Source organism: Ranitomeya variabilis, chromosome 5, assembly GCF_051348905.1.
Source record: "Ranitomeya variabilis isolate aRanVar5 chromosome 5, aRanVar5.hap1, whole genome shotgun sequence".
Lineage (NCBI taxonomy): Eukaryota > Metazoa > Chordata > Amphibia > Anura > Dendrobatidae > Ranitomeya > Ranitomeya variabilis.
Window position 1 is genome coordinate 302,493,201 of NC_135236.1, and position 14,135 is coordinate 302,507,335.

Consider the following 14,135-nt stretch of genomic DNA (forward strand, 5'->3'; position numbering starts at 1 on the left):
CGGCTGCTAGACATGCTGAATACATGTGAGGATGCCCTAGAAACCTGGCAACCCCCACATGTATTCAGGCTGGCTAGCAGCCGTAAATCATGCAGCTGAGGCAGCGAAACAAAATCTCCGAGCACTAACAAATACTCGGAGATCACCCGAGAGTGCTTGCTCATCACTAATAAGCACCGCTTTTGTCTTGGATACAATGATAGTCAGAGATTTGTGTTGTGAATTTGGATTCTGGGCTCCCCCGGTGGCTACTGGTGGAATTGAACTGGTGTTGTCATCTTCTCTGTTCACCTGTTCCCATCAAGATGTGGGAGTCGCTATATAACCTTGCTGCTCTGTTAGTTGCTTGCCGGTCAACAATGTTATCAGAAGCCTCTCTGTGCTTGTTCCTGCTCCTAGACAACTACTAGATAAGTTGGACTCTTGTCCATGTTTGTTTTTGCATTTTTGTTCCAGTTCACAGCTGAAGTTTCGTTACTGTGTCTGGAAAGCTCTTGTGAACAGGAATTGCCACTCTGGTGTTATGAGTTAATGCCAGAGTTTTAAAGTAATTCCTGGATGGTGTTTTGATAGGGTTTTCAGCTGACCATGAAAGTGTCCTTTCTGTCTTCTGCTATGTAGTAAGTGGACCTCAAATTTGCTAAACCTATTTTCATACTACGTTTGTAATTTCATCTTAATTCACCGCCAATACATGTGGGGGGCCTCTGTCTCCTTTCGGGGTATTTCTCTAGAGGTGAGCTAGGACTAATATTTTCCTCTGCTAGCATTATTTAGTCCTCCGGCTGGTGCTGGGCATCTAGAATCAACGTAGGCATGCTACCCGGCCACTGCTAGTTGTGCGTTAGGTTTAGTTCATGGTCAGCTCAGTTTCCATCTTCCAAGAGCTAGTTCCTATATATGCTGATGCTATGTTCTCTTGCCATTGAGAACATGACAGTTTGACCGGCCAACTAAAGGGTTAATATCCTTGGCTAAGAAAGGAGAGAAATAAGAAGTCTGCTGAGAATTTTTTTTTTTTTTTTTTTCTCCTTCTAATCTTTGAATGGCTCTGTGTCCACCTGTTTGTAATGGATCTTCAGAGTGTGACTGCAGGTTTGAATAATCTCGCCACGAAGGTACAAAATTTGCAAGACTTTGTTTGTCATGCACCTGTATCTGAGCCGAGAATTCCTTTGCCGGAATTTTTCTCGGGGAATAGATCTGGGTTTCAGAATTTTCGAAATAATTGCAAATTATTTTTGTCCCTGAAATTTCGCTCTGCCGGAGACCCTGCACAGCAGGTCAGGATTGTGATTTCCTTGCTCCGGGGCGACCCTCAAGACTGGGCTTTTTCATTGACACCAGGGGATCCTGCGTTGCTCAATGTGGATGCGTTTTTTCTGGCCTTGTGGTTGCTTTATGACGAACCTCATTTGGAGCTTCAGGCAGAAAAAACTTTGATGTCCCTATCTCAGGGGCAAGATGAAGCGGAAATTTACTGTCAAAGATTCCGTAAATGGTCTGTGCTTACTCAGTGGAATGAGTGCGCCCTGGCGGCGACTTTCAGAGAGGGTCTCTCTGATGCCATTAAGGATGTTATGGTGGGGTTCCCTGTGCCTGCGGGTCTGAATGAGTCCATGACAATGGCTATTCAGATCGATAGGCGTTTGCGGGAGCGCAAACCAGTGCACCATCTGGCGGTGTCCACTGAGAAGTCGCCAGAGAGTATGCAGTGTGATAGAATTCTGTCCCGAAGCGAGCGGCAGAATTTTAGACGGAAAAATGGGTTGTGTTTCTATTGTGGTGATTCTACTCATGTTATATCAGCATGCTCTAAGCGCACTAAAAAGCTTGATAAATCTGTTTCCATTTGCACCTTACCGCCTAAGTTTATTCTATCTGTGACCCTGATTTGCTCTTTGTCATCTATTACTACGGACGCCTATGTCGACTCTGGCGCCGCTTTGAGTCTTATGGATTGGTCCTTTGCTAAACGCTGTGGGTATGATTTAGAGCCTTTGGAGACTCTTATTCCTCTGAAGGGGATTGACTCCACCCCATTGGCTAATAATAAACCACAATACTGGACCCAAGTAACTATGCGTATTAATCCGGATCACCAGGAGATTATTCGCTTTCTGGTGCTGCATAATCTACATGATGATTTGGTGCTAGGATTGCCTTGGCTGCAATCTCACAACCCAGTCCTCGACTGGAAAGCTATGTCTGTGTTGAGCTGGGGATGTAAGGGGGCTCATGGGGATGTACCTGTGGTTTCCATTTCATCATCTATTCCCTCTGAAATTCCTGAGTTCCTGTCTGACTATCGTGACGTCTTTGAAGAATCCAAGCTTGGTTCATTACCTCCGCACCGAGAGTGCGATTGTGCCATAGATTTAATCCCGGGTAGTAAATACCCAAAGGGTCGTTTATTTAATCTGTCTGTGCCTGAACATGCTGCTATGCGAGAATATATAAAGGAGTCCTTGGAAAAGGGACATATTCGTCCATCGTCATCTCCCTTAGGAGCCGGTTTTTTCTTTGTGTCAAAAAAAGACGGCTCTTTGAGACCATGTATCGATAATCGGCTTTTGAATAAAATCACTGTAAAATATCAATACCCATTGCCGTTGCTGACTGATTTGTTTGCTCGCATAAAGGGGGCCAAGTGGTTCTCTAAGATTGACCTTCGTGGGGCGTATAATTTGGTGCGTATCAGGCAGGGGGATGAGTGGAAAACCGCATTTAATACGTCCGAGGGCCACTTTGAGTATTTAGTGATGCCTTTTGGTCTTTCAAATGCTCCGTCAGTTTTCCAGTCCTTTATGCATGATATTTTTCGCGATTATTTGGATAAATTTATGATTGTGTATCTGGATGATATTCTGATTTTTTCGGATGACTGGGACTCTCATGTCCAGCAAGTCAGGAGGGTTTTCCAGGTTTTGCGGTCTAATTCTTTGTGTGTGAAGGGTTCTAAGTGTGTTTTTGGGGTACAGAGGATTTCCTTTTTGGGATATATTTTTTCTCCCTCTTCCATTGAAATGGATCCTGTCAAGGTTCAAGCTATTTGTGATTGGACGCAGCCCTCTTCTCTTAAGAGTCTTCAGAAATTTTTGGGCTTTGCTAACTTTTATCGTCGATTTATTGCTGGTTTTTCGGATATTGCTAAACCATTGACCGATTTGACTAAGAAGGGTGCTGATGTTGCTGATTGGTCCCCTGACGCTGTGGAGGCCTTTCGGGAGCTTAAGCGCCGTTTTTCCTCTGCCCCTGTGTTGCGTCAGCCTGATGTTGCTCTACCTTTTCAGGTTGAGGTCGACGCTTCTGAGATCGGAGCTGGGGCAGTGTTGTCGCAGAAAAGTTCTGACTGCTCCGTGATGAGGCCTTGTGCCTTCTTTTCCCGTAAATTTTCGCCCGCTGAGCGGAATTATGATGTTGGGAATCGGGAGCTTTTGGCCATGAAGTGGGCTTTTGAGGAGTGGCGCCATTGGCTTGAGGGGGCCAGACATCAGGTGGTGGTATTGACTGACCACAAAAACTTGATTTATCTTGAGACCGCCAGGCGCCTGAATCCTAGACAGGCGCACTGGTCATTATTTTTCTCTCGGTTTAATTTTGTGGTGTCATACCTACCGGGTTCTAAGAATGTTAAGGCGGATGCCCTTTCTAGGAGTTTTGAGCCTGACTCGCCTGGTAACTCTGAGCCCACAGGTATCCTTAAGGATGGAGTGGTATTGTCAGCCGTTTCTCCAGACCTGCGGCGGGCCTTGCAGGAGTTTCAGGCGGATAGACCGGATCGTTGCCCACCTGATAAACTGTTTGTTCCTGATGATTGGACCAGTAGAGTCATCTCTGAGGTTCATTCTTCTGCGTTGGCAGGTCATCCTGGCATTTTTGGAACCAGGGATTTGGTGGCAAGGTCCTTCTGGTGGCCTTCCCTGTCACGAGATGTGCGAGGCTTTGTGCAGTCTTGTGACGTTTGTGCTCGGGCCAAGCCTTGTTGCTCTCGGGCTAGTGGATTATTGTTGCCCTTGCCTATTCCTAAGAGGCCTTGGACGCACATCTCGATGGATTTTATTTCAGATCTGCCTGTTTCTCAGAAGATGTCTGTCATCTGGGTGGTGTGTGACCGTTTCTCTAAGATGGTCCATTTGGTTCCTCTGCCCAAGTTGCCTTCTTCTTCCGAGTTGGTTCCTCTGTTTTTTCAAAATGTTGTTCGTTTGCATGGTATTCCTGAGAATATCATTTCTGACAGAGGGACCCAATTCGTGTCTAGATTTTGGCGGGCATTCTGTGCTAGGATGGGCATAGATTTGTCTTTTTCGTCCGCTTTCCATCCTCAGACGAATGGCCAGACCGAGCGGACTAATCAGACCCTGGAGACATATCTGAGGTGTTTTGTGTCTGCTGACCAGGATGATTGGGTTGCTTTTTTGCCATTGGCGGAGTTCGCTCTCAATAATCGGGCCAGCTCTGCCACTTTGGTGTCCCCGTTTTTCTGTAATTCGGGGTTTCATCCTCGATTTTCCTCTGGTCAGGTGGAAACTTCGGATTGTCCTGGAGTGGATGCTGTGGTGGAGAGATTGCATCAGATCTGGGGACAGGTGGTGGACAATTTGAGGTTGTCCCAGGAGAAGACTCAGCTTTTTGCCAACCGCCACCGTCGTGTTGGTCCTCGGCTTTGTGTTGGGGATTTGGTGTGGTTGTCTTCTCGTTTTGTCCCTATGAGGGTCTCTTCTCCTAAGTTTAAGCCTCGGTTCATCGGCCCGTATAAGATATTGGAGATTCTTAACCCTGTTTCCTTCCGTTTGGACCTCCCTGCATCCTTTTCTATTCATAACGTTTTTCATCGGTCATTATTGCGCAGGTATGAGGTACCGGTTGTGCCTTCCGTTGAGCCTCCTGCTCCGGTGTTGGTTGAGGGTGAGTTGGAGTACGTTGTGGAGAAAATCTTAGACTCTCGTGTTTCCAGACGGAGACTCCAGTATCTGGTCAAGTGGAAGGGATACGGCCAGGAGGATAATTCTTGGGTGAATGCATCTGATGTTCATGCCTCTGATCTGGTTCGTGCCTTTCATAGGGCCCATCCTGATCGCCCTGGTGGTTCTGGTGAGGGTTCGGTGCCCCCTCCTTGAGGGGGGGGTACTGTTGTGAATTTGGATTCTGGGCTCCCCCGGTGGCTACTGGTGGAATTGAACTGGTGTTGTCATCTTCTCTGTTCACCTGTTCCCATCAAGATGTGGGAGTCGCTATATAACCTTGCTGCTCTGTTAGTTGCTTGCCGGTCAACAATGTTATCAGAAGCCTCTCTGTGCTTGTTCCTGCTCCTAGACAACTACTAGATAAGTTGGACTCTTGTCCATGTTTGTTTTTGCATTTTTGTTCCAGTTCACAGCTGAAGTTTCGTTACTGTGTCTGGAAAGCTCTTGTGAACAGGAATTGCCACTCTGGTGTTATGAGTTAATGCCAGAGTTTTAAAGTAATTCCTGGATGGTGTTTTGATAGGGTTTTCAGCTGACCATGAAAGTGTCCTTTCTGTCTTCTGCTATGTAGTAAGTGGACCTCAAATTTGCTAAACCTATTTTCATACTACGTTTGTAATTTCATCTTAATTCACCGCCAATACATGTGGGGGGCCTCTGTCTCCTTTCGGGGTATTTCTCTAGAGGTGAGCTAGGACTAATATTTTCCTCTGCTAGCATTATTTAGTCCTCCGGCTGGTGCTGGGCATCTAGAATCAACGTAGGCATGCTACCCGGCCACTGCTAGTTGTGCGTTAGGTTTAGTTCATGGTCAGCTCAGTTTCCATCTTCCAAGAGCTAGTTCCTATATATGCTGATGCTATGTTCTCTTGCCATTGAGAACATGACAGATTTGTCTGCAGACCCTATAGGCAATGCCATGAAGAGGCAGTCATGAAAGAACGTGAAAGTGTCCCAAGAACCATTTTTCAACATGCCCACATCAAGCCGGATGTTACTTGTGTTACTTTGCGCAGCCTGAATGACCTAAATATGCTGCAATGGCCTGCACCCTCACAGGACTTGTTTCTTTTTGAGCACATCTGGGATGTCAGTGATTGACAATTACAAAGGTAGCTACCAGCAGTCCAAGTGCTTTCATCGTGGCAGAACATTCCTCAGACAACCATTAATAACTTCATTGATACCATGTATATCTGTGTGTGGTGATCCTGTGATTTCTATAATTCCATGACTTTTTTTTTCTTGTTGTTGCAATTTCAATGTTGATGATGAGTGTACTAACAAATTATGCGCATTCTAGAAATGCTGGCTGTTGTCATGGCATTGTCAGCAGCAGTGCCAGAGAGTGAAAGAGGACTGCAGAAACTGGAAAATCTAAGTATATTTAAATCATGTAATGGCACTCTGGGACTTCACTGCTTTTTCAGTAGAACAGTATCACTCCCGGATATTTTGAGATAGTTGGTAAATTTGTGCTTAGTGTGCGCCTTTCTCAAAGTAGACAACGTTTCAGTCTCGCAGACCACTCAAAATCTTTTCAGATTGGGGCAATTCACTGCTGCATGTGGAGTCGACTTAAAGAAGTTGTCCACTACTTGGACAACTCCTTATCACACCCCATGCTTGGCCCCAATAAAATAAAAAAGCTTAAACTCACGTCCCATGAGGGCGCAGTTCTCGGGGTGTCGACACACTCTCACAGGGGCTTCCGTGCTGTTGTTGTGAGACGTAAAGCTGGCATCCAATCAGCGCCAGCATCACTGTCTCCACCTTCTGTCGAATTGAAAATGAAGAGAAAGACAGAGATCAGCTACAGCCCAGAAGTCCTCTTCATGTTCAATTCGACAAAAGGAGGAGACAGTGATACCAGAGCTGATTGGGCACCGGGGTCACATGTCACAACAACTGCATGAGAGCCACGGGACCATGAGTGTTAACACCGCTGGAGCGGCCCCGGCATGAGGTGAGTATAGGGTTTTTTGTGGAGGAAAAGGAAGTGTGTCGGCACATCCATCCAGGATATAAGTAAAATCTTTCTTTATTGAAAAATAGATTCAAACATAGTAAAATGAAACCTCAGGAAACCTGACGCGTTTCTGGTGTATACAACAACCTTATTCATAAGAGAACTCTCAGTGCTACGTACTACACCCGTCATATCTCCATTTTTCTGCTTATTGTTTCTGGCATCTCTTATATTTAAAAAAAATGCATTGAAGTTCAAGCTACTGTAAACCATCTAGATATTTGGGAGAAGGTTTTAAATGTTATTGTATATACAGTGCTAAATGAGAATTGAAATCAATAAATGACTACCTTCAGCTCATAACATGCATGCCTGACATGTCAGAATCTTATCCTGCCTTGATAAACACATCTGTCAATCATTGGTGTGAGGGGTCTGGGATAATGATTGATGGACATATACAGCCGTCAGTCATCAGTCACTTTTAAGAGACGAGTGCGCTCCTCATGAATATACCAAACTCATAACTAGGAGTCCAGTGCATTTTTTATGGCCCCTATTAGATAAAAGGACTTATTTTTCAAATATGTTTCACTTTTAAATAACACAGAGTATGCACTCTGTCAAATATAAAGACAATTTCATTAAATGTGATTTAATTATTGTCAGGTACAAACATCAATGAAGCACTCCTGAGAGCAGTCTTTATACTGAAAGAAGCTAGTGAGCAAAAACTGCTGGATCCAAACTCCGTCTCATTGATTGTGCTAGTCTCAGACGGAGACCCCACTGTGGGTAAGTTAGACATCGGTCCTTGGTAAAACTAAAATCTCTGGTACTAGTAATGTGCTGATGCTACAGTTAGGTACAGAAATATTTGGGCAGTGACAAGTTAGTGACATTTTAGCTGTTTATCAAAACATATTGAAGATGCAGTTATATAATCAATGTGGGCTTCAAGTGCAGACTCTCAGCTTTATATTGAGGGTATTCACATCATGGTTTAGGAATTACACCCCTTTAATATATAACTGCCTATTTTTTAAGGGACGAAAAGTAATTGGTCAATTATCTCAAAAGCTCTTTAATGGGCTGCAAGGGCTATTCCCTCATTAAACCATCATCAATTAAGCAGTTAAAAGTTCTGGAGCTGATTCCAGGTGTGACATTTGCATTTGGAATCTGTGTCTGTGAACTCAAAACATGTGGTCAAATATGCTCTCAATAGAAGAGAAACAGACCATTATTAGGCTGAAAAAAGAAGAAATCCATCAGAGAGAGAGCAGAAAAGTTAAGCGCGATAAAATCAACAGTTTGGTACATTCTGAAAAAAAAGAGTGCATTGGTGAGATTGGGAACTCAAAAAGACCTATACATCCAGGGAAGACAAAAGTGATAGATTATCGCAGAAGCCTTTCCATGGTGAATAAAAACCCCTTTCACAACATCCAATCAAGTCAAGAAAACTCTCCAGGAAGTAGGTATTTCAGTATCTAAGTCTACTGTAAAGAGAAGACTTAATGAGAGCAAATGCAGAAGGTTCACAAGATGCAAACCATTAATCAGCCATAAAAATAGAAAGACCAGATTAGACTTTGCCCCAAAAAATCTAAAGAAACCCGTGAAGATGAAACTAAGATCAACCTGTACAAGAATGATGGAAAGAAGAAAGTATGGTGAAGGCTTGGAATGGCTCCTGATCCAAAGTACACCTCCTCTGTAAAACATGGTGGAGGCAATGTAATGGCATGGGCATGCATTTCTTCCCATGCTACTGGGTCACTAGTGTGAAGCAGCCGGATGAATTCTGAAGTGTACATGGCTATACTTTCTGCTCAGATTCAACCAAGTGCATTAAGGTTGATTGGACGGCGCGTCACGGTACAGTTGTACCCGAGATATACTGCAAAAGCAACCAAGGAGTTTTTTAAGGCAAAGAATAGGAATATTCTGCAGTGTCCATGTCAATCACCAGATCTCAATCCCATCGAGCATGCGTTCCACATGCTTTATACAAAACTTAATAAAGAAAGATCCACAAATAAGCAACAACTGAAGTCAGCTGCAGTAAAGGCCTGACAAAGCACCACAAAGGAGGAAAGCCAGCATTTGGTGTCATCCATGGCTTCCAGAAGTTAGCCAGTTATTGCCTGCAAATGATTCTCTACAAAGTATTAAAAATAAACATTTTAGTTATGGTAAAGTTAGTTTGTCCATTTACTTTTGAGCCCCTGACATGAGGAGGTTCTGTAGAAAAAATGTTGCAATTCCTAAACATTTGATGGATTTTTTTGTTTAACTCATAATTAACCCTGAAAGTCTACACTTCAATTGCATCTAAGTTGTTTCCTTTTAAATTAAAAAAAAGTGGCATGCAGAGCCCAAATCATGAAGATTTGGTCACTGTCCAAATATTTCTGGACCTAACTGTATCAGCGTTTCCTGTTTCTAAGTAGAAATACAAGCAATGGTCTACACTAATCGTTCACATAGCTCAAGGGCTCAACTTGAGATAGGCTCCATATGATATGTCATATTTCATATGGGTGAATTAAGTACTGCACTTTTTTTTTACAATTTGGAGTTCTGCTGACATTTTTGATATCTACTATTTAGTTTGAGTTTCCAAGCAGTGCTTTTTTACTTAAAAAAAAAAAAAACTAGATAGGTAGTTATTTTCAAATTATTTTATTTTATTTATTGTCCTGTTCTTCCAGGTGAATTAAAACTGTCTAAAATTCTTAAGAACGTTAAAGCAAATAATCGCGATGAGTTCTCCGTTCATTCCCTTGGCATTGGGTTTGATGTTGACTATGACTTCTTAGAAAGACTGGCCCAGGAGAACCATGGGCTGGCTCAGAGGATTTTTGGAAACCAGGATACAGCTGCTCAACTCAAGGTTTTCTGTCTTTAATTATTAACTTTTCTAGCCAGGTATATAAATAACATTTGTAAGGGTCTAATCTGTTTGGTTTATAATGAAATAAAAATAATTTTCTCAAGAATGTAATTTTTTTTATAGAAATCCACTTTGAATTTATTAACAGATTAGAGTTGCACCACATATATTGATTTATAGATCATAAACCATATATATATATATATATATATATATATATATATATATATATATATATATATTTATACACAGCGGGTGAAATAAGTATTGAACACGTCACCAATTTTCTAAGTAAATATATTTCTCTAGGCCATTGACATGAAATTCTTCCCAGATGTTAATAACAAGCAATCCAATCCACACAGGCAAAGAAATCAAACCCTAGATGTCAATAACTTAAGTTATATGTAATAATGAGAAATGACACCGGGAAATAGTAATGAACAAACTTACTGAAATGTATTTAATACTTCATATATATGTGTTTGTTGGTGATGACAGCTTCAATAAGCCCCCTGTATATAGTTTCTAGTCACATGCATTACTCAGGTGTGATTTTGATAATGTGTGCAAACTAAAGCGCTGCGGAATATGTTAGCGCTATATAAAAATAAACATTATTATTATTATTTTGTCCTATTTTTCCACACAAACACTTTTCAAATCCAGAAGGTTCAGTGTGCTCCGTCTATGAACTTTGAGCTTTAGCTTCTTCCTTAAATGTTCTACTGGATTCAAGTAAGGTGATAATCTGGGTCATTCTAGCAGCTTTATTTTCTTTCTCTGAAACCAATTGAGAGTTTCCTTAGCTGTGTGTTTGGGATCATTGTCTTGTTGAAATGTCCACCTTCGTTCCATCTTCATCATCCTGGTAGATGGCAGCAGATTTTTTTTTATCAAGAATGTATAGGTTCATTTGTCCATTCATCTTTCCTTTAATTGCATGAGCTTGTCAGTGCTGTATGCTGAAAATAAAACCCCACACAATGATGTCCCCCTCTAAATGTTACTGTTGGTATGGTGTTTTGGGTGATATCCAGTGCCTTTTGGCCTCCAAACATGGTGTGCATTATGGCCTCAAAAGAGTTTGATTTTGGTCTCATCAGACCAAACTATGTTCTCCTAGTATGTCACAGGCGTGTCTAAATGTTGTTGGGCAAACATAACGCTCTTGAACATGCTATCAGTATGTTTTGCACCAAGAAGGTTGCGAAGGTCTTGAAACAGCTAACTGGTTTTACCCATCGTGAGATGTTTCTTGCGTGGTACCTTGGTAATGAGACACCTTTTTGTTTGCCAGCAGTTGAACCAGCTGATATTTTTTACTAAGTGGTAGGATTGCTTTCTAATTACTCTTAGATTGCAGCTGGTGTGAAGATTTTTCATGCACCTTTCTTTCTTCATGTGTTCAATACTTTTTCCCTGTGTCATTTCACATTATTACACAAGACTTAGTTTATGGACGTGTACGGTTTGATTTCTTTGCCTGTGTGGATTGGATGAGTTGTGGGCTGTTACTGACATCTGGTGAGAATTTCATGTCTATAGCACCTTCAGAAATATATTTACTTAGAAAATACATATTTCTCCATATATATCAGCACAAGTTACTCTAATTTGATCTTGTTTTCCAGGAATTTTATAAGAAGGTATCCACACCTCTTCTCAAAGACATTGTGTTTGAGTACCCGTCAAATGGAGTCTCTGATATGACGAATAACCGTTTCCACCATTATTTTGGAGGTGATGAAATTGTTGTAGCTGGTAAAGTTGACCCTGAAAAGAAAACACCCATAGAAAGCTTCATCACCGCAACATCTGCTGTAAGTCTAATAACTTTTGGGGATTTCTTGCAAAATACATACATTATTTTTAAATAAATAACGTATACTGCCGTATTTATTGACAATAAGGTATTTATTATGCTTTGCTCTATTATTCAGTGTGTATATCCTGGACTTAAGGCCCAGATGTATGCTACTTTAGCCATATAGTTCCATAGTCAGCCACTGACCCTCATCATGAACAATGTTTCTAGCACAATATACAGGAAGCCTTTGTGATGGAAAGTGACGGCAACAAGTCTGTTAGCATATACTGCATCTGTTCCATAGAGGTTTTTGGCTATCTCAGTCATAATCATTGAGAGATTTCATAGCTGTTCTTTATTACTTATTTTAGTTTTTAGGGAAGATATTAAAAAAAACCTTTAACAATATTGGAATGGAATGATTTTTTTTTTAATCTTATTATGTATAAAATATTTTTATTCAGGATGACGTTAACTTCCTGCTAGAAACCATTTCGGAAATTGAAGCACTGAATGACTTCTTTGCCCAAAGTAAACATGCATTTCCAGATTTCGCCAAGCAATATTGGGCCCAGCTAACCATTAACCAGCTACTAGCTGAGAGGTGAGGACAATAACATTATCCTATACTTTATGAATGAATCGTCGTTCAGTTTAATCCATTCATATGCAGATGGCCAAGCACATAAAAGTGCCCCAGTCACAATATTGTATATGTCAGGCCTTTACATTGAAATAAAAATAGCTGAACAATATAATATACAGACCCCTTTCAATCACTCCCATTCCCAGAGCTCCATCTTCAATGTAGTGGAGATGCTCATGCTCAGCTTCTGCTTCATTCATTGTCTATGGGAATGTCGGAAATAGCGGCACCATCTACTTGGCTATTTCCCTCAGTCCTGAAGACAACTTCAGATCTGTTTACAGGGATTGTCCACAAAAAAAGTACATTTTAATCAATAGATCTTGGAATAATAATTTCCACAATTGGATGTGTATAAATAAAATGTTCCTGTGCTGAGATAATCTTATAAATGTGCCCCTACTGTGTACTGTGTAATGGCCGTGTCTGACCGTACAAGAACTTGGTCTGATCATACCACAGCTCCTGGACATGGGAGTACACATAAGAGAGTATACAGACTGGACAACATTTTACCTCAGGAAAATAATCAGCTGTGATCCCCTGCTGCCCTGTCTGTATACTCTTGTGCATTCTCCCCTGCCCAGGAGATGTGGTATGATCAGATACAGCCATTACAAAGTTCTAGGAAAAACCCTTTAAAAGGGTTATCTAAACCTCCTGAATGGATACAATTGAAAAGTGCTTGTAAAACCAAACTTCTTATTAAATTGCTCTCTTTTCTCAAGAACAGAGGGATCTTTATATCTGTTGTGCACTGCTCTTTGCCTATGTTTCCGATCACCTCTACAGTTTATCAGCTATAACAAGTTTCCTAGTAAAAGAAGCACTGCTGACCTGAATGGTCAATATTTAAGGCGCACACTGTTCCCCAGCAAGTAGGAAGCCCGGAGGTGATTGGACATCCATATAAAGTAGAGGCAGCATGTGTCCACCCTCATATACAGCATTCTACAATGCTGTATGTATGTCCACAATCCGCACTCCATAAAACAAAAAAATAGCTTTTATTGTACTCACATACAGGGCGGTTGGGTCCGAGTTCTTCATCTGGCGCCTCCTCTCTTCTTCCTTCGCATGGATGATGTGTCCTACATCATCCACACAGTATCCTCTGCATCGCGTTCCTCTGAAGACGTACTTCTTTGTCCTACAGACAGAGTAAAGTTCTAAAATGTTAAAAGCCAAAGAATGCTGGCACATGCGCACTACAATACTTTGCTCAGAAGTGCGAGCAGAGGACATTATGTGGATGGCGTAGAATGCGTAATCCACATGAAGCAGATGAGGAGAACGGCGATTGCAAGAAGAGAAGAGGCGCCGGATCAAGAATAGCGACGACCATTGTACCAGACTGTGCCACAGGCGACTATAATAAAAGCTCCTTTTATATATATATCAACTGATGCTGATAAGCAATACACAGATTCTGACATACATATATGACTCCCCCGGAAGAAGGCACGCACGCCGAAACGCGCGTAGGGGTGGCGCCGCAGGTCGGAGGTATTTATGCTTTATTTCTGTAAGTTATTTCCTTATATTTAATGTGTGTGTGCTGAACTGGATATTTTGTACCAGCCGAGCTCTTTATATTCTCGTGTTACATCAGCACATATGCTTCTTTTTATGATTGTTATCATCTAAGTTCACTTAGTATTTCCTCTGTCCTGCGGCTATGGTGCAGCGTCACCTTCATAGCATTCCTTTTACTTTTTTGTTGGTTTGTTATATTTCAATAAAGATGACTATTTGATACCTTTATCCTTTTCTTGTGCAAAATCTCCTTTGTGGGTTTAATATATATATGTATATATATATATATATATATATATATATATATA

The 14,135-nt window shown here is 41.6% G+C and overlaps 1 protein-coding gene across 1 annotated transcript in view; it reads left to right on the top strand.

Moving 5' to 3' along the window:
• Positions 1 to 14,135, top strand: part of ITIH2 (inter-alpha-trypsin inhibitor heavy chain 2) — an 88,817-nt gene that overhangs the window by 44,959 nt on the left and 29,723 nt on the right. The window contains exons 11-14 of the mRNA XM_077264496.1: positions 7,606 to 7,731; positions 9,654 to 9,835; positions 11,470 to 11,658; positions 12,110 to 12,249. Coding sequence (XP_077120611.1) covers positions 7,606 to 7,731; positions 9,654 to 9,835; positions 11,470 to 11,658; positions 12,110 to 12,249 — 637 coding nt within the window. The remainder of the gene's footprint in view (positions 1 to 7,605; positions 7,732 to 9,653; positions 9,836 to 11,469; positions 11,659 to 12,109; positions 12,250 to 14,135) is intronic.